This window comes from Talpa occidentalis, unplaced genomic scaffold (assembly GCF_014898055.3).
Source record: "Talpa occidentalis isolate TD23 unplaced genomic scaffold, MPIMG_talOcc4v2.1 talOcc4.7, whole genome shotgun sequence".
Classification (NCBI taxonomy): domain Eukaryota; kingdom Metazoa; phylum Chordata; class Mammalia; order Eulipotyphla; family Talpidae; genus Talpa; species Talpa occidentalis.
The window spans coordinates 134,594,969-134,621,016 of NW_023605083.1; the positions used below are offsets into that span (position 1 = coordinate 134,594,969).

At 62.1% G+C, this 26,048-nt stretch overlaps 1 protein-coding gene across 2 annotated transcripts in view; it reads right to left on the minus strand.

Annotated features, from left to right (window-relative positions):
- DNAH17 (dynein axonemal heavy chain 17) overlaps positions 1–11,402 on the minus strand; it is a 72,376-nt gene extending 60,974 nt beyond the window's left edge. The window contains exons 1-12 of one of the 2 annotated variants that reach the window (XM_037494951.1): positions 10,992–11,402; positions 9,849–10,042; positions 8,965–9,154; positions 8,762–8,861; positions 8,514–8,599; positions 8,218–8,343; positions 7,523–7,675; positions 7,345–7,434; positions 6,100–6,267; positions 5,854–5,970; positions 1,788–2,053; positions 976–1,171 (exon numbers count right to left, since the gene is read on the minus strand). In XM_037494951.1, coding sequence (XP_037350848.1) covers positions 976–1,171; positions 1,788–2,053; positions 5,854–5,970; positions 6,100–6,267; positions 7,345–7,434; positions 7,523–7,675; positions 8,218–8,343; positions 8,514–8,599; positions 8,762–8,861; positions 8,965–9,154; positions 9,849–10,042; positions 10,992–11,336 — 2,031 coding nt within the window. In that variant the 5' untranslated portion in view covers positions 11,337–11,402. The remainder of the gene's footprint in view (positions 1–975; positions 1,172–1,787; positions 2,054–5,853; positions 5,971–6,099; positions 6,268–7,344; positions 7,435–7,522; positions 7,676–8,217; positions 8,344–8,513; positions 8,600–8,761; positions 8,862–8,964; positions 9,155–9,848; positions 10,043–10,991) is intronic. The other variant, XM_037494950.1, reaches the window with a different exon arrangement.
- Positions 11,403–26,048: the final 14,646 nt, after the last annotated feature.

The following is a 26,048-nucleotide window of genomic DNA, read 5'->3' on the forward strand; positions in this document are numbered from 1 at the left end:
GTGCCTTGGCATCTGCAGCGCTGGCTTTTGCTCTCGCTACTCAACCTGTGCTCCAGCGTGGCTGGTGGGCCCTCTCGTCGGGGTGTCCCCTCTGTGCCCCTGCTCCTGACCCAACTCCCGCACCCCCCCACCCCCTGCCCCTCCAAGGGAGGATCTAGCTGGGGCTCCAGCTCAGCCTGGCCAAAGCGCTCTGTCTGTCCTGCCCTGGTGCCCGTCCGCCCGCTGCCCCCGCCAGGCCCACCTTCCGCTACCAGCCCCAGCACTGGGGCGACCCCCTCTTCCTGGCAGCCTCTGCCCCATGATCCAGTGCGGTCGCTTCTCACACCCTCCTGCTGCCTCTCTGCTCTGCCGCCGCTGCGCCAGGCCGCCTGGGACACCTCCACCCCGGGGCACACTTCTACCCTCTCACCCTCGGCACCCACAGGGTGTGAAAAATCAGGTCCTTAAGATCCTCTGTGATGACCTTGAGGGTCTGGGGACAAGCCCGAGGCCCGGGGCTGTGGGGCGCCCTGCACTGGTCCTCCCTCCTCTGCTGTAGCCCCTGGCCTGCCCCCTGGGCACTCCCCATGGGCTCCAGGCCTGGGGAGCAGGCGGCTCCCCACCGCAGCACACAGGCCCAGTCAGACAAAACTTTTGGGGAAGAGGAGGCTGCAGAGGTGAGGTTGCACTAGTTCCCCACCTTCCTTGTCCCCCACAAGCAGCCAGACCCCCCTGGGCTCCGCACAGGCCCACTTCCCCAGGGGTTCTGTCTAGCTCGCCAGACCTGACCACATTCCCCCAGGCTTTTCCCTTTGTGTAGCTGTACCCCTGGCACCCCCTCCAAACTACTCCCATATCAAAGCTTCCACTAAGGGGAGCAAACATCACCCCCAGTCTGCTGTAGGCAGAGGGGTCAGCCTCGGTGGCCCTGGGGTGGGCAGAGCCTCTGGGCCTCACCCCCTCCCCCAGCGCAGCTCAGGCCTGGCGGGCACCCACCTCCCTGCTGAAGTTGACCCGGATGAGGCTTGTGGTGGGGTCCCGCTGGATCAGGGGCTGGCCCAGGTTGAAGCGGCAGTCCTCGTCCACCCGCGCCACCCACTGCCGGTAGATGTCCTCGCGGTAGCTCCGCAGCAGCCCCATCATCTCGTCGTGCTTCTGGTAGATCAGCTCGGCCTCCATGCTGGACATGACCCTGGGACCGGGATGAGACGGAGGGACTTTCTAATGCCCACGCCACGGCGCCAGATCTCGGGGTGCAGAGGCAGGCAGCCAGCTTTCTTTTGCTTCCCGGCCCCAAGACTGAACAGCCCAAAGGGCAGAGCCCTGCACCTGCAGCCGCCTGGCCAGACGCCACACAGCAGGCCTCGGGACTGGGCCCGAGCGGCAGGGCTGCGGCTCTCTGCCAGCCCCCCTGAGCGGCCCCGCCCAGGAATGCCCCCCAGGGAGTCACATGTCCGCACCACTTCTAAGTCGCCCCCACCCGCCAGCCAGCAGCCTCCCCCAACAGCCCTCTCATAGTTCTCTAGAAGCTTCCTTCCCTGAGCCCGCCTGAGAGCCTGCCCAGAGCCGTGGCGGCTGACGCCCGGCTTTGGGGAGCTCTGGTTCTAATGGGGGGTGCTCTTCATTTCTGCCAGGCTGACCAGCAAGGGGGAGGTCAGCTAGGTTCTTCCTGACCACGTGGGCCAGCGGACACTAGGATGGTGGGGGGAGGTGCGGGGGTCTCTCTCGGAAGGTGCCTCGGGGGCACAGGCCTGGTCGGTGGGAAGCGCAGGGCTGCCCCCCCAGGGGGCGCCCCCAGTCCCACTCACGGGTGGTCGATGAGTTTCAGGTCCCTCAGGGGCGCCTCCAGCCTCTCCTGCAGCTCCAGGCTCCACTTGAGCTGCCCAGCCACGGGGGACATGTTTTTGTGGATGGGGGGGCTGCTGCCGTCCGCGGAGGCTGCCAGCTGGGCGTCGTACAGGACCTTGGCGCTGTCCAGCTGAGCGTCGAACAGCTCCAGCATGACGGTGTACCTGGGCGCCACCTCGGCGAGGATCAGCGGGCGCTCCAGGAGGCCCCCGCACATGTACAGGAGCTGGCGGGACAGGAGGGGTGCGCCTTCGCCGGGTGCCTGACCATGCCGTGCCAGCACACACGGGAGCCCGGAGAGACGGACATGAGCCCCCTCGAAACAAACGGGGACTTTAACCCCCGTGTGGACGCACGCGGGTCCCCGGGCCCTGGGCTCGTAAAGCAGCAGCACAAACCAGACCCAAGATTTGGAGAGACTTATTCCAGGCCCGGGGGGAATCAGGCTTTGGGCAAGAAAAGCAGGACAAATTGTTTAAACAGCCACGGAACTGCGTCAGCCTCCAGGCTCGTGCTGTCTCCAGGGGAGAAACACAGATGGAGGAGCAGGAGCCGGGGCACCCCTCTTAGGAGGGGCCCTGATTCTCCAGGACCCACCAGCAGGGTCACCACCTGGGGGAAGTTTGTTCCGCTCTGGAAAGGGCTGTGGGGTGGGCAGGGAGGGCCTCGGGCCTCTTGCCCTTCCCCGGGCCCAAGTGTCTGCTCTCGGGAGCTGGTGCCCTGGGTCCCCCTGAAGGCTGGGGGCCCTCTCCCAGCTCCCAGGAGGAGGCTGGGGACAGTCCCTGCCCCTCCTCACAGGCCCTCGGCGTCTCTGCTCCCCACCCCTGCCAGGGGGCCTCGCTGGCCCTTCTGCGCAGCCCGGGCATCACATGGGGAGCGGCCTCGCGGGCTTAGCCCTCCTGCGTCTTCCTCCTGCCTCTCCCTTCTTCTCGTGTCCACGTGGTTTTTGGCTCCTGGGGAGGAAGCTCATTTTATTTTCTGCCAGGAGGAGCTCATGCAGAAAATTGTTCTAGAACTCTCCTGGCGGTGTGAGCTACTGGCAGCTTGGGGACATGGCCCTGGGCGTCCTCACTGGCACACAGGTGGACAGAGAATCATGTTCTCAGAGAAACAGGACAGATGGGGCCGGAGACGGTCTGCAGGGCCATGTCCTTCCTGCTTTTCTTGCTAATCTACCCGGAGTAAACGTTAGAGGCTTTGCCTCCAAAGATGGATGCGGGGCCACAAGCTTGGGGAGAGGGGCCGGGATGCCTGGGAAGCCCTGGGGTCAGAAGGTGTGCAAGTCTGAGCCCCTCGCCTCCCGGCCGCTCCTCCCGGGCCTCCCAGGCCCTCCTCCCCCGCCTGGGCCTCTCAGCCGCTCTCTCCTCATGGGGGGGCTCAATCCACAGGGGCCACGCTGGCTTCTTACTGCCCCCCACCCAGCGGGTCACCATGGGGACAGGTGCTGCTTTGGGCACCAACAACAGACCAGCGTCGTTCCAGCAGGGGCCTGGGTGCTGTCCCCTCCACTGGGCCCTTTCCAGGAGGTGAGGGCACTAAGGCCTGGCAGGCGCCGGATGGTGTCTTAATCTGGAGACCCCATCCCAGGGGAGGACCCAGAGTTTGCAGTGTCGGAACTGAGTGGAAACCACTGCTCAGGTGCCTGCCACCTCTGGAGAGCCCTGGAGCGAACGCCCGCTGCCCCCACCCACACGCCTGGGAGTGAAAATGTCTCCCCTCAACCCAGTGACAACTCAATGGCAGGGAAAGCACCTACTATGTGCTGAGCACTGTTCTGAGTGAGCTCAGAGCAAGCGTCTGCCCTCAGGGGGCTTATCCTCTGGCTGGGCAGACTGTGAACACGAGGTCAATGTCTGGGCGGGCCAGGGCTCAGCAAGGGTGGGGAGAAGGTGCTGATGCAGCCCCTGGCAGAAGGTGGGAGGAAGCTGCTTGGGGACTGTATTAATTTGCATCCATTGGTGGCGTGCCTGGAGCGCCAGCTCAATCCAAGCCCTAACTGATGGCTGCATTTGCACATTGGCAGAGCTTCAAATTCCCCCGCATTTGCATTTTCAAAAAGAGTCTCTCAAAGGCAAAGGAAACCCTGACATTTGCATTGGAGAGATCTTCAGTCTCAGCAGGTCTCAGGTGGGAGGCTTCCTGGGTCCCCAGCTCAGTTCCAGGAAGCCCCACCTTGACATCCTGCAGAGGCTGGGCTGCCTTCCTGCTGCCAGGGGCCTGCAGGGCCAGGGCTGCAGCGCTGCCCAGGCCGGGCTCCTTTCCTTGCTGGCTGGCTGTGTGGCCTTGGGCAGCTCCTTGACCAGTCTGAGCCGGTAAAACGGGATGGACAACGGAAGTGGTGAGTTTAGCCACAAGCTTGGGTTCTTGTGAGAATTAAACGAGATGAATAGTGGGCCTTAGCCAGAGCTTGGGACCTGCGGTCCTGGAGTCATGCCCGCATGTCCCTGAGGGCACCGCAGAAGCTGCTGTGGAACCAGAGGCCTGCAAAGGCTCACAGCCCCCCGAGTCTGCATACAGTCAGGACAGCGGGGCCTGTGAAGAGGAGCCACACCCCCACGCCTCTCTCCCGGTGGAGACAGGAGACAGGTTCAGATACTAACAAAGAACAAGACAGTAGCAGCTCCCACAAGGACTAACCTCTGCCCGTGTCACAGCCCCGTGGACAGCAGACCAGGCCGGCCTGGCAGCTCCGGCCATCAGGCGCCTGGGGCTCCGCACAGCTTGGTCGTGCCATTCTCCACAAGTGCAGCTACCTTATAGTCTAAGATGGCTGCTGCAGCTCCCGCCACTGCATCCACATCCCGGCAAGAGGGAAGGGCAGGGGTGCTCCTTGCTCTTTTTAAGGGCACCCCAAGACTGGAGCCCACTAATTTCAGTCACACCACTGGCTAGATTCTGGGGCCAAGTCCAGCTGCAGAGGAGGCTGGAAGGGAATCTTTGGCCTGACCCTGGGTGCACGCCAACGCGGCAGGTGGAGACTGGGGGCAGTCACCATCTCTGCTACCTGAGACGCTGTCGGGCGCCTAAAACAAAAGGGAGGCTCTGAAGAGCCCCCAGAGAGAACAGGGCAGGCACTTGTAAGAAGTGACCATCGCAGCCGGGGGTGACCGGCAGCGGCCCTTCTCAGTGTCACCAGGAAAAGGCTGTCAGCCAGGCGTGCCCGACGAAACTTCCAGGATCTGGGATAAAACCAAGATATTTGGGGGAAAACCAAAACTGAGAGTTTAACCCTAACAGACCTTCACAAAAGGGACTTGTTGGGCATTGCTTGGGAAGACCGTGACCTTGGACAGTATGTCTGACCCACAGGAGATGGTGGGCAAAGAAATGGCTGGAGAACAGAGACGGCGGCATCCAGAAGGCCGTGGCCACAACGAGAAAGGGGGCGAGAAAGGACGCGGAAGGCCGGCCTGCGAGCGGGGACGGCGGTTGCCAGGTGGCCACTGGCCTGGACGGGGCTGACAGCGCCCCAGCTCTGTTACGTGGGCGCCATGGAAGGTCGAGGAGAAGAGAGCAGACGCTAGCGAGCCCGTCTCGCCGCCGAGGAACTGGAGGAGAGGAAGGAACAGCGGCGTGGGGGGGTCTCACAACCAGAAAACAAGCAGGAAAATGAAAAACGGAAAAAGCAGAGCGAACAGAGTGAACTGCTCACCGTGGTGTGTTTGCAAGCACCGGACGATGCAGGTCACCACGGGCAAGAAGTGCCGTCGCCTGGAAGCTCGCCCCGAGGCACAACCACGGTCGCTAATGTGGGGCTTTTCAAGTCCCTCCCCTGCGTGCAAACACTTCACTCGTCGCACCTCTCCCGGGGGGCGCCCACGAGGGCACTCACTTCCTACCCTGACGCTAAGATCTGGCAGAAACCCCGCCAGATGCTTCTCTGGGCACTGGTGGCCCACGCGCTCCGAGGCCAGGAGGAGGCCAGGCCTGTGGGGCCCCGGTCTTCACCTCCAGGCCAGCCCTCTCGCCACGCGGGCACCTTGGTGCTGCGGTCACAGGCGCGGTCAGCCGGCCCGGCCTCCCTACCTTGGAGTTGGACTCGATGGACTTGCAGTCGTCGAAGCCCTGGCAGAAGATGGTGGCGAGCCTCCGGTCCAGGTCTTGGATTTTGGTCTCAAAATCAGCATAATCATCATCAAAGCTCTGAAGGCGAAGAACGTCAGCCTCCTGTCATCTGCGCGGCCAGGAGCTGACGCTCACGCCCAGCCCGGAGGCATCTGCGCCTCCCTGCCCCGAGCACCTGCCCTTGACCGGGCCCAGGCCCCGACTCACCGAATCTTCGGGGTCCAGGGGGTCGTACTTGCATTCGGCAAACACCCTCACCAGCTCAAAGACCTCCTCGTAGATCTGCGCCACCTGGCTGCCCAGGATGTTGCCCTTCACGCCCCCAAGCTCAATCTTCTCCAGCTTCAGAAACTCGATGGCTGTTTTGTAAAGATCCTGGTAGAGGAAAACCCACGACGCTCAGCTCACCCTGGTAACCCAGCCTCTCCAGTGCTGACTCACCCTGACGCCCCGGAGAGGAGCAGCAGTTAGAAACGGTTTGAACCGGTTTGATCCAGTCAGAACTGTCCAGTTTTAACTAAAATGATTTGGTCAGAATTGGTTTGAACTAGCTTTCCAGTCAGAACTAATTTGAATTGGTTTTATATGGTCAGAACCGATTTGAACCCATTTGAACTGGCTTTATCCAGTCAGAACCAGTTTGAGCCACTTCTATTTTGACAGAGCTGGTTTGAACTGATTTCAGCCAGTCAGAACTTGTTTGGAATGGTTTCAGAAGCGGTTGGAAACAATTTTATCCAGTCAGAATAGGTTTGGGCCTCTCTGAATTGGTTTTATCCTGTCAAAACCAGTTTCAGCCACTGGAAACTAACTTTAGGTCAGAACTGATTTGAACCAGTTTCATCCGGTCAGTACTGGCTCCAACTAGTCAGAACTGGGTTGAACCAGTTTCACCTGGCTATAACTGGTTTAAATGTCTTGAACTGGTCAGAAACAGTTTGAACCGATTTGAACTGATCAGAACCGTTTTGAACCAGTTTCATTTGGTCAGAACAGTTTGAACAAGTTTGATTCCGCCAGAACCAGCCACAACAGGTTTTCTACCGGGATGATCTGGTCAGAACTGCTTTGAACCAGCTCTCTAGTCAGAACCAGTTTGAATGGTTTTGAACTGGCTTTATCCAGTCAGAATTGGTTTCAACTGATTGGATCCAGTAAGAACCGGTTTGAACTGGAGGCCTGACTGAATGCCAGGATCTAGTCCTGCCATGACTAGGTGCAAGAGCTGCCTGCCTGGCAGAGGTCAAAGACAGGAACAGAAGGAAAACTAGCGTGGGTGGTGGAGAGACGGCCTTGAAGGAATCTTGTTTTAATCCCAAGCACAGCGGGCAGCCGAGCTGAAGCTGTCTGGGCGCGGCCTACGCTGTCCCTCTGAGACCATCTCAGGGCAGGCTGAGAAGGAGGCGCAGGTGTCCTGCGGCAAGATCTAGATGAAGCAAATGCCACTTGTACCTCAATGGTCTGGACGCGGCGGAAGAAGGAATTCATTCTGGAAAATGCAAGCGAAGAAGGGAATTCCCAGGGCATCGGCTCCTTGTCCTGCTGTGGAGAGAGGACGGCCGAGCTGGCCTGAGCACCTCCACCTCTGCAGGTGTGGGGGGCAGCCCCAGCCGGCCCACCCTGAGCGCACCTTGAAGAAGAGCTTCATGTTGGCGCAGCAGAAGTTGTAGGTCTGGTAGAGCCTCTGCAGGACTCTCACAGACAGTGAGATGCCGCTGAGCACCTCCTCGATCTCCCCCTGCAGGCCCTTCAGCACCTCCTCCGGGCTCAGGAACGATCGGGTCTGGGGTGCAGGGAAGGCGACACCGTTCCCACCGGCCACGGGCTGCCTGGCCCTCGGGGGCCTCCACCGGCACTGACCTGGGTTCCCGTCCCAGCCTCCCCCCACCACGGGGACTCATGGGGACCAGGCCCTGCCCCCCTGCTCAACCGTCTCCTGGCCAGGGGTGAACTAGGGGCCCTCCGGGGCTGCGTCTCAGCCCTGCTTCGGGCCCAGCAGCCTAGGCCTCCAAGCCAGGGCCGCAACCCCAAGTCATGTGCTCGTGGAAAGGAAGCAGAGGGGACTCTGCTGGGCGTGGGCCAGACGGGCCCCCTTGCCTTGGGGTGCCGGCCCTGGCTCTTCCTCTTCTCCCTCCCAACCTGGGGCGCGGCCGGGTCTGGGGAACACACTCAAGAGCCCTGTACCAGCACCTTTGCCACAGGCTAAGCTGCGGGAGGGACACGGGTGGGATGGTCAGAGCAGAAATGGCGGGGGGTGGGGGGCGGGTTGGCGCAGGGCCTGGCAGGGGCTGGCGGGGGCAGACAGGGCCGCAGCCCGGGCACTACCATCTCGATGAGCTGGTTGAAGAACTCCTGCAGGATCACAATGATCCGGGAGGGCGAGTTGTAGTGCTCGGAGGTGGCCCAGATGAAGCAGATGGTGTACAGCACTTTGGTGATGTAGGTCGGCAGCTGGGGAGATTCCCCGCGGGCGCTTGGTCAGGTGCCGCCTGGTGCCTTGGCCTGGCGTCGGGAGGGCCCCCAGGACACGGAGCAGGTGTCCAGGTGCATGCACTGACCACCGCCCAGAGACCCGCAGCCGCTCAGGCCCCCGGCCCCAGGGACCCCTCTCCCGTGCTCACCGCCGTGAAGTCCACCTGGTCCATCTCCTCCAGCAGGATGCGCAGCGGCTTCAGGTACAGCACGATGTCGTTAGCCTCCTTCAGGCCTGCACGGAGAGGCGCCTGGTACACGCGTAGGCCCAGGCCGGCCCCCCGCACTCCGCTCTGCGCGTCAGCCCCTCAAGAGGCAGGTCTTGCTAGAAAGGTGGGGCTGGGGAGGTGGGCGCTCCCGGGGTGCACGGGGCCCCCTCGGCATCCTCGGGGCTCACCTTCGGTGATGTTCGTGTATACGCTCTGCAGGGCCGGCCAGTAGCAGCTTTTGGCTTTTTCCAGGATCTCGACGATTTTGTTCACTCTGGGCCTGTTCAGCTGCGGGGAGGGGAGCATCAGCCCTCCTGGAGGAAGGAGGGCCGCGGGTCGGGCCGCACGGGAGCTTGGAACCCCCGAGCTGAGCCCCAGGGGCAGGGGTCACCTGCTCGTGGATGCACTTGAGATTGGTCAGCCGGGCCTCCCAGAACTCAAACTCCACTTGGGGCAGGGGGTTCAGCCCGTCCAGCAGGGCCTGGGCCGAGTCTTTGCTCAGCACGTCCCTGATCTGGTGGGACCAGTCGATGACGATGGTCTCGATGGCGTGCAGGAGCGTGTTGTCCAGGGTCGAGATCCTGTGGAAGGCGAGTGTGATGGACCCGGCGTGTGGCCTGCGGTCTCCGTGCCTGGAGGGACTGCCCCGCCCTGCGGCCCTCAGCCAGCCCGCCCGCTGCCAACAGCTTGGGGTACCTTGGGTTCCTCTTGGCCGCCCGGGGGGATGGAGAACCCCCCACGGCACCCAGCTGTGAGGGACCCTGAGCTGACCACGGGGGTGTGATTGATGTGAGCACCCCCAAGAAAGAGGAGCAGGACCAGCTCTGGGGTGGGGTCCAAGCTGAGATGGCTCCTCCCTGCAATTCTTGTGAGGGTCATATGGGACCCATGTTAGGGGCTTAGTGAATGGCAGAGCCTGTGCAATGAGCCCCCCAAACCCCAAAAGCAGCCCCTCTGTGTGAGTAGATAGAAGTCACACTAACAGCCCCACAGCCTTGGGCAGGTGCAAGGGACCCTCAGGTCCCCCACTTCCCAGACCTCTGTTTAGAGCTGCAGACCCCCGAGGACCAGTGAACCACCTCCCAGGCCCTCACTGCCCCTCTGTGCCACGTGCTGTGTGACAGTGTCACCTATGATGCTGTGGTATGGCTGGTCTGGTACACGTGTTGACAGGAGTGGGGAGGCTGCAGGGCTGGAAACGGGGGGCTCTGGTGGCCCATCCTGGCCGGCCCAGCAGTGCTGCAGGCCCAAGCGGTGCTGGCTGTGGCTGCCTACCTGTTCATGGACTCCAGCGGGCCATCCAGGCTCTCCAGGTGCTCTGGGATGGGCAGCAGCGTCTTCCCCTTGATCTTGCCCCCCATCACAAACATCTCGTTCTTCAGCTTGTGCACCTGCTTCACGATGTCTTCCGACACCACCCGGGGCCAACCGACCATGTTTTCACTTTGGTTTAGCAGCGAGTACAGCACCTAGGAGGAAATGACCCCCTGGATCTGCCCGTGCCTTATGCTCGGGGACCCTGGAGAGGGGGGTGCCCTTGTGCCAGAGGCTGCAGAGCCACAGCCTGCTCCAGGCCTCCGCAACCAGGCTGGCAACCCAGCTCCGGGTCACTGCTGTGGGGAGCCAGCCCCACAATGGGGACAGCCCTGACCACACATGCTCTTCTGGGCAAGGGTCCCATGCTCCTGGGGTGCTGTTGGGGCTGAGCTGTGTCCCCCACATCTCCCAGTTCTGCCCCCCCCCCACCTCAGGATGGGACTGTATTTGGAGACAGGGCCTTTCCAGCAGGGACTAAGATAAATGAGGTCACAGGGTGGCCCCCATCTGACGTGGCTGGTGTTCTGGGGAGAAGGTTGCATTGGCACACCAAGGAGCGAGGCCCTGGGGGAGCCACACCGCCCCCAAGACTGTGGGGCTGCTTCTAGCACCCGAATAGGACAAGGCAGCTGCTCTGCCCTCCAGCTCCTCGTCTCCAGGCCTGGGGAGCAGCCCCTGGGCTTTGTGTTGGCACAACCTGGGGTGAGAGCCCCCTGCACAGGTGAGGCTGTGAGGACTGGAAGGCCAAGTCTGACAGCTCAGGTGGGCAGCACCTGCCGTACCTGCCCGAGGCTGGCGCGGAGGAAACAGCAGCCCTCGTCCTTTCATTCTTGAGCCCAAAGGCTCGCAAGCGGGAAGCCCCTCACTCGCCCATGAATGGGCCGCACCTTCCTGGGAACAGGCCGGGGCCTCCAACCAGGTGGGCCCCGCCGGCCTGCAGGTGCACAGCACCCCCGGGCGGCCAGCCCTTCCAACCCCGGGGGGCTGGAGCAGGGCTGGGGGGAGGGGGTTCCTTTGCTGGCAGGACTCGAGGCCATGCCCCGCAGGCTGTGCCCCGCACCCCGCCTCCAGCCCCGCTGCGCACCCGCACCCCGCGCCCACCTCCTCCACGATGGCGATCAGCTGCTCCACGGGCGCGGGCCCGATGTCCCCGTAGATGAGCAGGTCCTTGTAGTTGTTCTTGGTGACGTTGCTGAGCTTTTTCTTGAAGAAGTAGACGCCCTTGGACTTGAGCGTGGCGGGGAAGCCCAGGCAGGGGACCACGGCGCCCGAGTGGTGCAGCGTCAGCACCAGCACCCTGGCCTCGTGCTTGTCGAAGAACTCGGTGAGCAGCGCCACGTTCTCCTCGGCGCCCAGCATCTTGCTCCACTTGTCGGGCTTGAACTTCAGCAGGAGGGTGGCCACCCCCTCCAGGTACTCGGCCCTGACGTCCTGCGCGAGCGCCATGCCGACCTCCCGCAGCGGGCACCGGTCAGCGAGCGCGCGCAGCCCCTTGCCACCTGCCGCAGGCCGTGCGGGGTCCCTGTTCTGAGGGAGGAAGGAAGGGTCCTTCGCCCTATGCTGTTTGTTGCTGGGGGCGGAGGAGGAGAGGCGGGGGATGGGGGAGCCGGGGAGAGGTGTCCGTCCCCCCCCCCACTCCCCCTCCCGGTCAGGCCCCGTCTGTCCTGCTGCAGCGCTGCCCTGTCCCCCAGAGGTGGCCCCGTGGCTCCCGGCCAGACGACAGCGCCTGCCCTTGTCATCAGAGAGCAAACAGGCGCGGAGGCCCCGCTGGGAGTGAGAGGCCGCAGCAGGTCAGGTGGGGGACGGCGGCGGTGGACAGACATGGGGCGGCAGGACCTGGCTGGGCCCGGAAAGAGGCGGCGTCGGATGGGTGGAGCTCACCATGTCTCCCTGGCCTGAGGCCTCCTTAGCGTCCCCCAACTTTTGCCCTGCTTCAGCCTCCCCCCGCCACCAGGTGCCCCAGCAATCCAAGCTCAGACTCCCCGCGGCCTCTGCTGGGGAGAAGGTGCGTGTCCCATCTGGGGCCTCCCCTGGCTGACAGGCAAGCCGAGGCTGGGCTCCGTCGCCGCCGGAGGTGGGGTGCCCCTGCCTGGGGAGCCGGGGCCGTGGGTCTTTGGGGGTGTCGCGGCCCAGAAGCTGCGATTCCTCGGGCCCAGCTCCTCGGCGCTGAAGCGCCCGCGTGGACGCACCGAGCTGGAGTGAGCAGCACCAGCGGGCCCTGGCGGCCCTGACCTGGGAGGGTCCAAGCCCGCGGAGCAGCGCTAGGAGCTGGCGCGGGTTCTGGGGTTTGTTCCCGCCTCCGCCATGATGCGGGCAGGTATGTGCCATGTGCCGCAGGCCCTGGGGGTCGGGAGCAGATGGGGAGCCCCCATCTGCCAACAAAGGGGGCTCACTGGTGCCCCTGAAGGTAGGAAGAGCAGGTCGGCACCCACGGCTGCTGCACCCTCCAGGGCTGGGCCCCACGAGTGCCCCTGCCCCACAGTCTCCCTGGGGCGGCCGGCACCGCCCTCGTCCTACCAGGAGGCACAAGGAGCCCCGTGTCTACGGGCGCCTCACTCTGTTCCCCAAGCTGGTGAATCTCCTGGGGCGTGGGAGCACCCTCTGGGGACTGACTGTGGATTTGGATCCTTCCGAGAATGGTCTGGGGGGAACCGTGCTGTTTGCCCGTGGGTCTCCAGCCCAATTCCCGTCTGGACATTGTGCGGGTGAGGACCAGGAGGTCCGGGTTGACGGTGTTGTCCCGGTGATGCCTCTGGGGAGGGGCCCACTGGGGCCTTGACAGGAGGAAGCTGGGGTGGGGGCTCCCGGGAGAAGCTTGGTCTGGAGCAGCTGGTGTGGGGACATCTGGGAGACGGAGTCGGGAGGGGCCGACTGTGGGCAGACCCCTGACCGGCCGGGCACTGGGTGCAGAGCACCCTGCGGGCTGGTGACGCTGGAACCGAGCCCGCATCTCCTCCCTGCCGTTCCTGTTCCAGTGGGTGATGGGCTGCTGCCCGCAGGGCTGCCCTCAGCTGCGCCCCAGCACCCCCACGCGGTGAAGCCACTGACCAGCTCACGCAAATGGCTCCTCCATCAGACGAGCTGACCGCAGCTCCTTCCCAGGCCAGTAAGGAAATGGCTCCCTTCCCTTGAAGGGGTCCAACTGCCATAGAATGCCCACCTCCCTGGGACTTCTAGAACCTTCTCCTCTGGACCTGCGTGGACAGTCGCCGCACCACACACCTGCACCCTCCCCTGCCTCGGACGCAGCGTTGTAAGGGTGGAGCGGTCTCGGCCTTGCCCTGGAGCCGGGTTCACGTCCTCTGATCACCGCGCGCAGGGTCCAGACGGCTTGTCTTATTCAGGGCTTGCCTGTTCCCTTTCTCAGCCTCGCTTGCCTTCTTCTGGACATGCTCCCCCCACCCGCTGGCTTGGTGATTAGACACCCCCGTCTTTATTCTGGACGCCCTCGCCTGCTCCCCGCCCTGCCGGGGCGGCCTGCACTCTGGGCCAGAGCCAGGACGCGGCCCCTCGCAGCGGCCCCTGGACAGTGAGAGGAATGGCCATTGCCTTGGGCCCCCGTGCAGGTGGAGCTGGCACTGTCTCCCTCCCGCTCTCTGAGGCCACGGAACCGCACCCAGCTTCCTCCCGGCTTCTGCTCCCGGGCCTGCTGCCACCCCCACCAGCCCAGGGAGGGTCCACTGCCCACACCCACCCTGCCTTGGGCACACCCTCCTCCAGAGCGTCTTCCAAAGCGCACAGTCAAATCAACATTCAGCCCAGCAGCAGCTCCTGCTCGAGCAGGGTAGACCCCGAGGCCTGTCACGCGGCCCCGACGCCCTCTCCCCTCCCTCCCAAGCCGACCAGACCCCCACCCCACCCCACCTCACCCTGGGCTCTGGCCTCTGGGCCAAGACACCTGCTCCCAAGGCCTTCCTGCCTGGCCTGGCGTCCTTCAAACATGCTTGCACACACATGCATATACACGTGCACACACATCACTCACGGTGTGTGTGCACACTCACACACAGGCATGCATGCACACACAGCCACACGTGCACGCACATTCATGCTCCCGTGGGCATGTATGCACACTCACACTCACAAGCACATGTCTGCCCGGGCCCTAGCCCAGCCCTGGGCCTCAGCCCGCCCCCCACCCCCACCCCGCTGTGAGCGTCCCTGCGGGCGGCTCCCTCCTGGGCAACACGAGTGCAAGCGGGTGGTCCTGCCCTCTGCCCCTGGCCCTTCACAGCTGCAACTGGCCACTTGTCACGCTCCCGGCAGCACGGCAGGCTCTGGCCACCATCCTGAAGGCACAGCGACCCCGAGGCCCTGCACAAAGGCCTGACCTCTCCTGGCCCCGCGGGCCCCTTGCTTGCCAGCGCGCCCCCTCCTTGAGGCCCGGCCTCTTCTGAGTCTCCAGCTCCAGGCCGAGGTTTGAGCTGATGCCACTTCACCCCGTTTTTCGTCCCCGAGTCTCTGTGACCCTGACACAAAGGGTCCGAGGTGGGTCGTGAAACCAGGGGTTGGGGACCCCCAGCCAAGCACTCCTGACGAGGCTCTGCTGACCCGGAAGCGGGCCTGTGAGTGACAAGCAGAGAAGGGCACTGCTTGCCTTCTGGGGACCCCCGGGTGCCACCTGGGCTAAGGTGGACACGGGCCAGTCTTCTAGGTGCCACTGGGCGCCTTTGGACGTGGACACTCCGTCCACATGGCCTCGGGCTGCCGGTCCTTGTGGGGGCAAAGCTCCTGACTGCCAGAGTGTTGGGGGGAACACTCAGCCGCCAGCTGGGGTCACCAGCCGAGGCTCAAAACTCACTCATTTCCTTGGCCTCTGGCAGCCCAGGGGACCGGCTCCTCCTCCTCCGCCCAAGGCCCCAGGCACTTCCTCCCGATGAATTAACTTGGAACTTGTGTAGGACAATTTCCCCGGCTGGGGACGCTTGCGACAGCGGGCAGGCCATCTGGGGCTGGCTCCCCCACACGCCCCTGTCTACTTTGTTCCGGCAGAGGGGACTGAGGACAGGCAGCCTTTGTCCTCCTGCCCAGGCTGTCCTCGCCCTGGGCGCTGGGTGGAAGGAGGCCAGAGCCCGCCCACCAGCCTGGCCCAGCAGGCCACTGCCCCTCGCGAAGGGGGCGGCGCTGCCAGAGAGCCGGCTCGGGTCACGGCAAGGGCAGGCACTTGCAGCCTGGGACCTTTCTGGTCTGGGGTCTGCACAGAGGACCAGGGGCGAGGCCCCCAGGTGGCCCCCATGGAAATGAGAGGATTGCAAGTCGCTCAGATTAGCGAACAAGATGGGTCAGTGGAAGGACTTTTTTTTTAATGTTTATTGAGGTACATTGATTTACGACCTGTCTTAGGGGAACAGGCCCCCACCACACTCACCACCAAGACACCAGTCATCTCCCAGCGGAGTCCACCAAGCCCTCTCCCCTGAGCTCCCCACTCCCCCTGCCCCTCTCGTAGCCTCCGTCCTACAGCCAGATTGCTAGGGCTTGGGTGGATCTTGTTTTGTCTGCTCCTTTGCTTCGTGTCTTTGTGTTCCGTACGTGAGTGAATCACCCTGTATTTGTCTCTTTCTGCTTATGTTGCTTGGCGGAACTCTCCGGTCCAATCCACGTTGTGGCAGGTGGCAAACCCACCCTTTTGATGGCTGAGTAGTATTCCACCGCGAGTACCCACCACACCTTCTATCCATTCACCCCTGCTTGGCCACGTGGGTGCTTTCCCTGTTGGGCTACTATAAATGGTGCTGTGGTGAATACAGGAGGCCTGTAACCCTCTGAGTTAATGATTTTGTTCTTGTGGTAGAGACCTAGGTGTGGAATCGTTGAGTCATATTGATCCAGGTCAGCAAGGGGCACTAAAACTGGCCAAGGATAGTGCCCAAATAGTTGACCGGTCACTGTCTGAGTTCTTCTCCCACAGGCACACTTGCAAGACCACTCAGGTTCAGAGGACAACAACAATGGGATTCACCGGAGCTGTGTCTGGGGAAGTCCTGAACGCAAAGGCTCCAAGATGGCGCCTTCCCGCCAAGGAGGACGCAGAGCCGTCTCCTGGATGCAAAGGCTCCAAGATGGCGTCTTCCCGCCACTGAGGGCTGGAGCAAGAGGCAGCCAGACCACAGGCCGGGGTCCAGCTATGAGAGAGCAGGAGACACAGCAGGAGCTGCTCCCAGCGCTGCAGACACGACCCAGCGCAGCCCCCGACGGGACACTCAGAGCAGCGGCCCAGCGGCTGCACCCCCGACCAGCGTCCACGCTCGCAGCTCGGCGAGGCCGCTCCTGTGTCCCCGTCCCCGCCACCGCCCGTCCGGCTGTGCAGCAGCCGGACCCGGAGCAGCTTCAGCCGCTCGGCCACCTGCAAAGCCCCAAACTTTTCCTCTCTGAGGTTGGCTGCTGGAAGCCTCTCCTCGTCCTGCGGAGGCCCCGGCGGCCTCTGGGAGATGGGCCCATGGGGCAGGAACGGCCCCCCCAGAATCGCTGAAAATACGGAAACGCTAAAATCCCAAATGCTGAATGGGGGGGTTGGGGGGCGTTGCTTCTGCCGTCCCTTGTATTTCCTACCAGTGTCTCCCCCACCCGCACTTTGTCCTTGTTTTTCCTGGGGCTCTCCATGCTCACCTGCGCCCCCTCAGGGCTGCACCTGCAACGGCCTTGGCTTCAGCCCCGGGTTACGGTTCAGCCGCTGCACCTGCCTTTTCCAGTGTCCCTGTCGGCCTGGGGGCATCTCGGCAGCTCCAGGAGCAGCTCCTGTTGCGTCTCCTGCTGTAGTTCTGAGCTGGATCCGGCCTGTAGTCTGGCTGCCTCGTGCTCCCGGGCTCTCAGTGGCGGGAAGACGCCAACTTGGGGGGTGGCCTTAGTTCAGGAGAGAGCGCTGCGTCCTCCTTGGCGGGAAGACGCCATCTGAGATGTGGTTTGTTTAGGACTTGAAAACACCGGACACGGCATCGGGTGAGGTAAATGGCCATTTGTGGCCTCAGTGACACTGTTACTGCTGTTCACCGAACCTGAGTGATCTTGTATTTGTGCAAATGTGTGAAGAGCTCAGTGATGGGTTAACTATTTGGGCACTGTGCTTGGCTCCTTTTAGTGCCCCTAGCTGGCCGGTATCGAAAACAGCAGTTGGGACCTCCCTGGTGGCGCAGGGGTTAAGTCTCAGCGCTATCAAGCTGTCGCCAGCCCCTGAGAGTCTGATCCCCGGCCAGGGAGCCGACCCACATGGCGCGGCAGACCTCTCCGGTCTCACCCGCTGCCTCCGCAGCAGTGTGTTTCAGTCAATCTGCCTGTTCTGCTCCCCGCTCTGTCTCTGGTGAATCCTCTTGCCCCCTGCACCTGCACCCCAGCTCTTGCATGCATAAATGAATAAAAATAAATCTTTTAAAAGAACAACAGTGGTAAGTAAAGACAATAAGACAGGGGCTGCCCCCCCACAACAGCACCAAGCAGCCCGCACACCCCGTGATCACCTCCACCGCAGTGAAGCTGCCCCCCCCCCAGCAAAGGGCCTCTGCAGGGGGCCTGTGCAGTTTTGTTTGCAAAATTAATGTGCCCTGGAGGTAACAAGTCAGAAAGAATCTGGAGACCTCTGGAAATGCGATTTCCTGCCTGTGACCCATTCATCAGGTCCGCCTGGGACTCTCCCGCAGGACATTCGCTCCATGGCCGCATCTGTACCCCCCAGACTCCCCGAGCAGGGGGGAGCATAAAGGCGCCCTCCCTGGCCCTCCTCCCTCTGTGTGCAGAGAGAGGGAGGGTCACCCCTGAGCATTTCCCTTCGCCCGCCTCCGTCCCTCAAGGCTTCTTCGGAAATAAGGAACAAGGGACCTCAGAGTCCTTTTGTTTAAAGAACTAATAATTCAGAGCAATATTTGCCCTGTAGGGAAGCAAAATGTGCCATCCCACAATGTCTCTTTGGCATGTGGATTATTTTAGACTGATTTCTCTTTTTGAAAGAAGCAGCAGACTCTGAAGTGTTCCTTCAGCGGCCCCTTCACGGCCCAGAGACTTTGGGGCTGGCAGAGCGTCTCCAGGTGAGGGGGGGCAGCGGCCAGCAGGGCCCCAGCCCTCTCGTGGGGTCCCTTTGTCTCTGGGGGGCAACACCGTTAACACACGCTCTCCCTCCCTCCCCTGTGAACTGTCCCCCTCCCTAGTGGTCCCAGGTCCCTCCCCGACTTCTTAACTCGGGGCGGCCCGTGAGCCTGCATGTGCCCGACCCGCCCTGCTCTCGTCCGAGAGCCCCCCACGTGCAAATCAGTGTTCTTCCCCCGCTGGCCTGTCTATGCCGCATAATTATCAGACCAGCCCCAGACCTGGTGGGGGGCTGCGGCCTCCCCACCCAGTGAGGGTCTGCCCCAGCCCAGGGGTTTCCAGGAAAAGCAGGGTAGCCTGCCGAGCCGCCGGCGCCCTGAGCTGGAGCCAGCTGTGCCTCCTGGAGGAGGAGAGAAGCACTAGCGGGTTGCGCCCGGCCAGCATGCAGACGGGCAGGCTCTGGGCGGGCCGGGCGGGGCGGGCTGACTTCGGGGCCACCATTTTGTGCTCTGTGGAAATGGCTTTGGAATTGCATTTTCCAGCTCCCCAAATGCACGGGGCAGCCCCTCGAGGGGCACCTTCGATGGTTTTAAGGCCTTCAGGCCCCACAACCTCCGACTCCCAGGTGGTCCCCTGAGCGGACCACCAGGGAACTGCTGGAAAGGAGGTTCTCCACCCTCCCCCAGCCCCCCGGCCCCCCAGCGCAGCTCCGTGTCTTCCCATCCCGGGTGACTGCAGGCTCAGTTGGAAGGGAGGCCGGGGCGGGGCGTGTATGCACGTGTGTGCACGTGTGTGTGCACACCTGCTAGATATTATTTAAAGTCACAGGAAAACGGAATGTGAGAAGTCTGCCCAAGCCATCTAAGACAGACCCAGCTCCGGGGGGGTTTTAATAAATGTTAATACCTGGATCTTTGAATAAACCTGGAAAATGAATAAAGTATTATGAATTTTTATTAGTATAATATACAAATATATAAAATTAATAACTTAATAAATATACAGGTCTTTGAATAAACCTGGAAAGACAAATCCATTATAATACGTGATGGAAAGGGATCTTTTTATGATGATTAAAAGACTTTATTTTGTTGAGTGGCAAGAACACGGGGCTTCCACGTTACCTGTTGATACCGAAATGGCAGGTGTTCAGGCCTGGTCTCCCGGCCAGGAACGGACCCCAGGCTGTGGGGGCAGCGCTGAGCCCCGGCCACTGACCCCCACGGGCTGGGGTCTCACGAAGCCGCAGCAGGAACTTTGCAGGCGCTCAGGCACGCAAGCGAGAAGAGGCAGGTTTGTTTAGAGAAAGAAAAAGTTTATTGAGGAGAAAAGGAACAGAAATAAAGCGGGACCCCCAGGCCAGTAGAACCAGGCCAGGGAGGGGCGAGGGAGCAAAGTGGAGTGTCTCAGGGAACACGGACCTGCTTTCCTGATTGTTCTGAGGCCCCACCCGTCTCTGTGATTGGTTAGTTCTCAGTGGTCTCACTCACTGCCTAAATGTCTCTGTGCCCAGAACTAAGCCCTGTGTCCCAGCCCTCACCTTAGCATACTTTTTTTTTAAGATTGATTTATTTATGCACACAAGAGCTGGGGTGCAGGCCAGAGGTGCAGGGATGAGAGGATTCCCCAGAGGCAAGAGTGAGGAGCAGAACAGGCAGATCCACTGAAATCCACTGCTGAGGGGAGCAGCGGGGAGACAGGCGAGGTCTGCTGCGCCGTGTGGGTAGCTCCCTGGCCGGGATGGAACTCGTGCTGCAGAGACTGCCGCTAGCTTCACAGCGCTGAGACTTAACCCCTGCGCCCCCAGGGAGGCCCCAGCATACTTCTCTTTATCATCCTTGATCCGGAATGTCCTGCTGCCCCTAGTCCTGGGGTGTGGGACTAGTCCCCATTGGAATTTGTTGCCCTTATCGCTGGGGCCCTCCTTACTCCTCCGGCTTCCCCTATTCTATCCTGACCCGGAGGGCCCTCCGCGCGCCCTGTGATTGTCACCCGCAGCGCCTCCTGTTACACTTGCGTGCACGTGAGACGTTCCTTACCACCCACGGCCACACTGACCCACTAGCGCTGGGAACCCTGGCCCCTGGTGCCAGCAGGGTCCCTCCGATGGGTGCACTGTCGTGGGTTTGGACACGCACGAGCACACGGGTCCCCCACTACGGTGTCATGCGGAGCAGGGTCCCTGTCCTAAAAACCTCCCGTCTGCCAGTCGCCCGCCCCCAGCCCCAACACCTCCTCCTCGCTGGAGCTGCTCTTTGCCTTTTCTAAGCCCTCACGCCGTCAGGACCACAGGGCCGGGCCGGAGAGTCGCGCTGTCCCCGCGGTGCCCTTCATTCCAGCACCCCCCCGCCCCCGCCCAGGCTCTCCGCGGTCTGACAAAGCTCCTGCCTCTCTGGCCTGAACAATGGCCCGCTGTCCGCTGTGCCGGCCTGTGCGTCCACCCGCCGACTGGCAGCTTCACCACGGTTCGCCTCCGAGCTCGGCTGAGCCCAAGGACACGCGCCGTTGTCTGCGCAGGTGTCGCGCGGAAGGGCGCGCCGGGTCCCTGGGTCGGTGCCGAGAAACACGATGGCAGAGTCCCGCGGCGAGGGTGCCCAGCTGCACAGGAAGCCACCAAACCATCTTCCTGAGGGACTGTCCACGCTGCCCCCCAACAAGGGGCCCCTGCCGCCCCCGGCCTCGGCAGCAGCTGGTGTCCCTCCCGGGCCGCGCGGCTGCTGGTGTCACCGACACGCGGCTCTAGTGACACGCGGGGTGGGCTCGGGGGCCTCTGGGCCTCCTACGAGAGGCGTCTGTCCAGCTCTCTGCCCAGTTTTAGTTGGGAAAAGGAATCTTTTAAAATACGATACTTTTCTAAAAAGCCACAGTCACGAGTGGTGTGACTCACTTACACGAGATGTCCAGGACGGGCAGCTCCACAGAGGCAGCGCGCAGGGTGCTGGGGGGAGGGACAGGCCCTGGCGCAGCGGGGACTGGGCTTCCTTCGGCTGTGACGAACTGTTCTGGAACTAGACGGAAGAAATACCCCCCGGTCGGGATCTCACAGTGTCTCCTGCCTGGCCTGCGTCAAACCTTCCTTCAAGTTCCCGGGGGCCCCAGGGCCCCAAACTTCTGTAGAGCTAGGCAGTAAAGACTTCCAGCTTTGGGCGCCAGCCGTCTCTCTGGCAACTGGTCACTCTGCCACGGGGCCTGTTCCCATAAAGACCTGCAAACGCAGGCTGAGGGCAGGCCTGTCCCTGAGTCTATTTCCTGAGGCCAGAGAGCTGTGGAGGCTGAAGCCGGGAACTAAAGGAAAGGTCCTTGTTAGCGTTTGCAAAGCCCAGGGTGGGTCCTTGGCCTCAAAGGGGTAGAGGCCGCTTGCCCAGGGGCTTTGCTCTGCCTACCGACATCTGCGGGTTCACCGACAACTGGTATTTACCCCCAGAAGTCCTTCCTGGAGGTTATAAACTTCTCGTTTTGCTTTTTGCCAGGACTATTGAAGTGCAAGAAACCTACAACTCCTGTCTCAGAGCCCTGCGTTTGCCAGGGGGGCCGGGGCGCCTAGCCTCGGATCTGTTATGGGAACCCAGCCCTCCCGGAGCCGAAGCCGAAGCCAGACGCTTGGGGAATCGGAAGCAGGGTCCTCGGGCTTCACTCTGTGGCCCCAGGGGTCTGAACCACCTGTCAGCGGGGCCTCCTTGCCCGCCAGCCCCGCAGCTCCCCGCTGGCTCTGCCAGGCCGGGGAGACGCCCCCCAGAGAGCAGCAGGAGCACTCGGGCCTGTTCCATGGCCCCCAGTTGGGTGCTGGGCAGACGCCCCGCCCCATCTGACCCCCAGGTGGGTGCGCGCTGGCCGGAGGGCCCAGTGCAGGGAGCAGCACTACCCAGGGCCCAACGTTGCTGGAAGCCTCTAGTCTTCCAGCCGCACCTCGGGACGCCCTGGACTGGGGTCGCGGCACCGCAGCCCAATAGAGGGGCCTGAACGGAGACCTTAGATACTCCCCCCATCCCGCCCAGGCCCTACTGCGGGCTGGAGGCCACCCTGCTCCGACCGTCTTCCCCACAGCGCCATGGGGAGGTGGCCGGAGCCAGCTGGTCCGCTGCATCAGCGGTCAGAGGCGGCCTAGGAGCAGGGGGCAGCCCGCAGCCCGCGTGGGCCCCGGCTCTCCTGGGGACACCCGCCCCGGCGGCTGCGGGCGCAGGCCCTGGGCGGGGAGGGGACCGCGGGCACCTCTGCTCCCCCTGCCCCGGCTCGGAGGGGCGCCTGGCCCGGGCAGGTGCGGGCCCCAAACGCCAACAGACTCCGATGTTTCCCCGGGAGAGAGCGGGCTACCGCCAGGGCCTGTGAGAGAGGAGCGCCCGGCAGACGGTCTACTGAGTTAGCTTGAGTTAAATTTAGTTTTCCTGTTGCCACGCAGGCTGGAGGCCCTGTCAGAGAACGGCTGAGCCTTGTGAAAATAGAATCCGCTCGGCGCAGCGCGATGGAGACGGCCCTGGAGACCGTCAGGCCCGCCCACCGCGGCCCCACGAACAGCTCGAGCTGAGCCCGACTCGGGCCAGGACAGCAGCCTGGGGGCGGGGGGGCACGGCCGTGCTCCCGCCCCCACGGACACTCCTGCTGCATCAGAAATAAACCGGAGCTGGCTGAAGACCCAGCCCAGCCCAGCCCAGCCTGGCAGGATGGTCCAGGAGAAGAGCGAGCCCCGTGTCCCCGAGGGTGCGGCAGCTCCCCTCCACCGCCCGGCCCCAGATCCGGCCTCCGGCCGAGAATGGAAATTCTGAAGGATGGTTCCCCCAGTGGGGCCTCCTGGGCGTGCTGTCTGTCCATCCAGTGGGTGTGTGGGACGGACAGACCCACAGCTGGCCCTGGACAATTATAACCACACCCCGCGCCACCTGCTGTCAAGGGGGACGTGGGTTTTTCTTTTGAAACAGTCGTTGTGACCCGTCAGCGGTAGATTCGTTGCGTAAGAATTTTTTTAATTAAAAATTAATTTTCTGGGCCTCCCTGGTGGCCTAGGGGTGAAGTCTCAGCCAGGGAGTGACCCACATGGCGCGGCAGACCTCTCCTGTCTCCCCGCTGCTCCCCTCAGCTGTGGGTTTCAATCTGCCTGTTGTCTCTGGTGATCCTCTCACCCCCCCAGCTCTGGCCTGTACCCCAGTTCTTCTACAAAATAAATAAAAAATAATAAAATTAATTAAGTAAAAATTACCTTTTCTATAAAGCCATACAGTCACATCACCTGATGCGCAAATATTTTTTTAACTGATTGGGGGGCCTCCCCCGGCGGCGCAGCGGTTGGGCGCTGGGCTGTGAGGCTGCCCGCAGCCTCTGCAGCGCCGGTTCGTTCCCCGGCCGCCGGCGAGGGTCCCACAAAAAAAAATTAAAAAAAAAATAAATAACTGATTGGGAAAATGTCACATTATTTTGCCTTTTTTTTTTTTTTTAAAGATTTATTTTTATTTATTTAAACAAGCAATGGGTACAGACAGAAGCGCGGGAGGGTGAGAGAATTCACCAGAGCCAGAGCGGGGAGCAGAGCAGGCAGAAGGACCGAAGGACACTGCTGAGGGGAGCAGCGGGCGGCAGGAGAGGTCTGCGTGCCATGTGGGACCCTCCTCAGGTGGCGGGGAGCAGCCGGGGATGGAACCGGCGCCGCAGAGGCCGCGGGCAGCTTCGCAACCCAGCGCTCAACCACTGCGCCACCGGGGAGGCCCAGGATTTAACTATTATTTAAAATTCTGCTTTCATGCCCCCAGTATTAACATGAACTGAATGACTAAGGATTCTAAGAACAATCTCTAGTACAAAAATGCACTACAGCACTTACAGAAAAGAATATACAGTTCCTGTAAAACATTTTGCATTTCAAAGCTTTTTTTTTTTTTTAAAGTTTTATTTATTTATTTATTTATTTATACAAGCACTGGGTATAGTCAGAAGCGCGGGAGGGTGAGAGAATTCACCAGAGCCAGAGTGGGGAACAGAACAGGCAGACTGACGAAACACTGCTGAGGGGAGCAGCGTACGTGGCAGGAGAGGTCTGTCGCACCATGTGGGACCCTCTCCTGTGGCTGGGGATCGAGCTGGCCCAGTGCTCAACCGCTGCACCACCAGGGGAGGCCCTATTTCAAAGCTTTTTTTTTTTTTTTTTTTAAAAGATTTATTTAATTTATTTATTTATACAAGCACTGGGTACAGTCAGAAGCGCGGGAGGGTGAGAGGATTCACCAGAGCCAGAGCGGGGAGCAGAGCAGGCAGAAGGACCGAGGTACACTGCTGAGGGGAGCAGCGGGCGGCAGGAGAGGTCTGCATGCCATGTGGGACCCTCCTCCGCTGGCCGGGGAGCAGCCGGGGATTGAACCAGCGCTGCAGAGGCCGCGGGCAGCTTCGCAAGCCAGCGCTCAACCGTTGCGCCACCGGGGAGGCCCTATTTTGCCTTTTTTTAAAAAAAGATTTATTTATGCACACAAGAGCTGGGTCACAGGCCAGAGATGCGGTGGGGGGAGGGGGTGAGAGGATTCACCAGAGACAGAGCCGGGAACAGAACAGGCAGACTGACCGAAGTCCACTGCTGAGGGGAGCGGCGGGGAGACAGGAGAGGTCTGCTGCGCCATGGGGGTTGCTCCCTGGCCCGCTGGGGATCGAACTCCTGCTGCAGAGGCTGCAGATTGCTCCGTAGTGCGGTGCTTAACCCCTTGTGCCACCAGGGAGGCCCCTATTTTGCCTTTATATTCTTCTGTATCTACCCATCCATCCTCCTCCACCCAACCACCCATCCATGCATCTTCTGTCATCGCTCACTTTCCTGTCTTGCCCCCCACCACCCCAACACTGCCCCTTCTCCCTCCCCTGCCCTCTTGGGGGGGGTGGGGTTCCTCACCCCAGGGGCAGCCTCCCGGGGGCCTCCTCAACCATCCGATGAGAAGGCAGAACGAGGCCACCTTAAAGCTTCTTGTTCCAGGTCTAGGGACTCCCCGGGCTCTCAGGCAACTGTTGTGGGAGCAGCAACCCCCGGGGCCTCCCAGCGCCCTCCCACCAGGCCATGCGGGGGGCCCTCTCCTTCCTGGTCCTGGGCCACCCGGCAGATGGTGTGATCACTCCAGCACTGGAGGCCCCGTGGGGAGCCGCCGACGGCCCCCACCCCTGCCCCAGCGCCCTGGTGAGCCTGGAGAGGAAGCGCCACAGGCCAAGGGGAGAAAGCGCCTGCGCTCGGCAGCCACTACAAACAGGCGGTGCGTGGACCACGCTGGACGGGGCTCAGCGGGAGTCGCTTCCTCCTCCCCCAAGTCTTGTGGTTCTGTGACCCTCTCCGCGTGGCCTTGTCCACTCGAGATGTCCCAGAGGACTGACGGCAGGACCGGAGGAGCATCCCAGAGCCTGCGGGCTGGAGGAGCACCCCGGGACCGGGCCCGTGCAGTCAGGGGTGGTCAGCCTGCAGGGAGGGCCGCGGGGGGCACATTGCCCCCAGCAGGGGCTCAGGGCCACCCCTGGCGGTGTCTTCCCACTGTGCCTTTTATAGTAGCAAACAGTCCCTGCTCTTGCCGGAGCACAGATGCGGTTATGACAGCGGCTCTTCATTTCTAAACAAGGGCAATCTGGCTTTCTCCCTTTTCAAACAGACGAGGCTGGATGGCTGCGCTTGCAAGCGTGTTGCCTTCGGCTGTTTTCCTGCCGTCGTTGGCTTCCTGGCAGGGGACGTCCCCCATCGCTGTACTCTCCCCAGCTGCTGCGGGACAGTGGGTGGCGGGCAGGGCCAGTGCAGGGTGCTACCTTGACCTGTTCGCGTCTCAGGCCCACTCTCAGGACCGCCACTTCGGAACCCGCATGAACTGTGACCTTTGGTTCATCCAGGGAAGCAGCTCACGTGGCAGCCAGCTCGTCAGTGTGGCCGCTGGCAGCCCCAGGTCAGCTCAACGCCATTGCCAAGGCCCTGCTCCCTCGACATCTTGTACCTGGAGGCCAGGAAGGCCGCTCTGGGTGCACCTGTGGGGGGCATGTGGGATGCACGTGGTGTCTCATTATGAGGGATGGACAGAACTCGCTTCCGCGTGTCCCTGCTCTGGCCTGAACACACAGCTGCTGTCGGGGTGTCCACTGCACCCGGCAATGGAACGAGCGGGAGGACGCGGCCAGCAGGCCGGGCTGCAGGACCACCGAAAC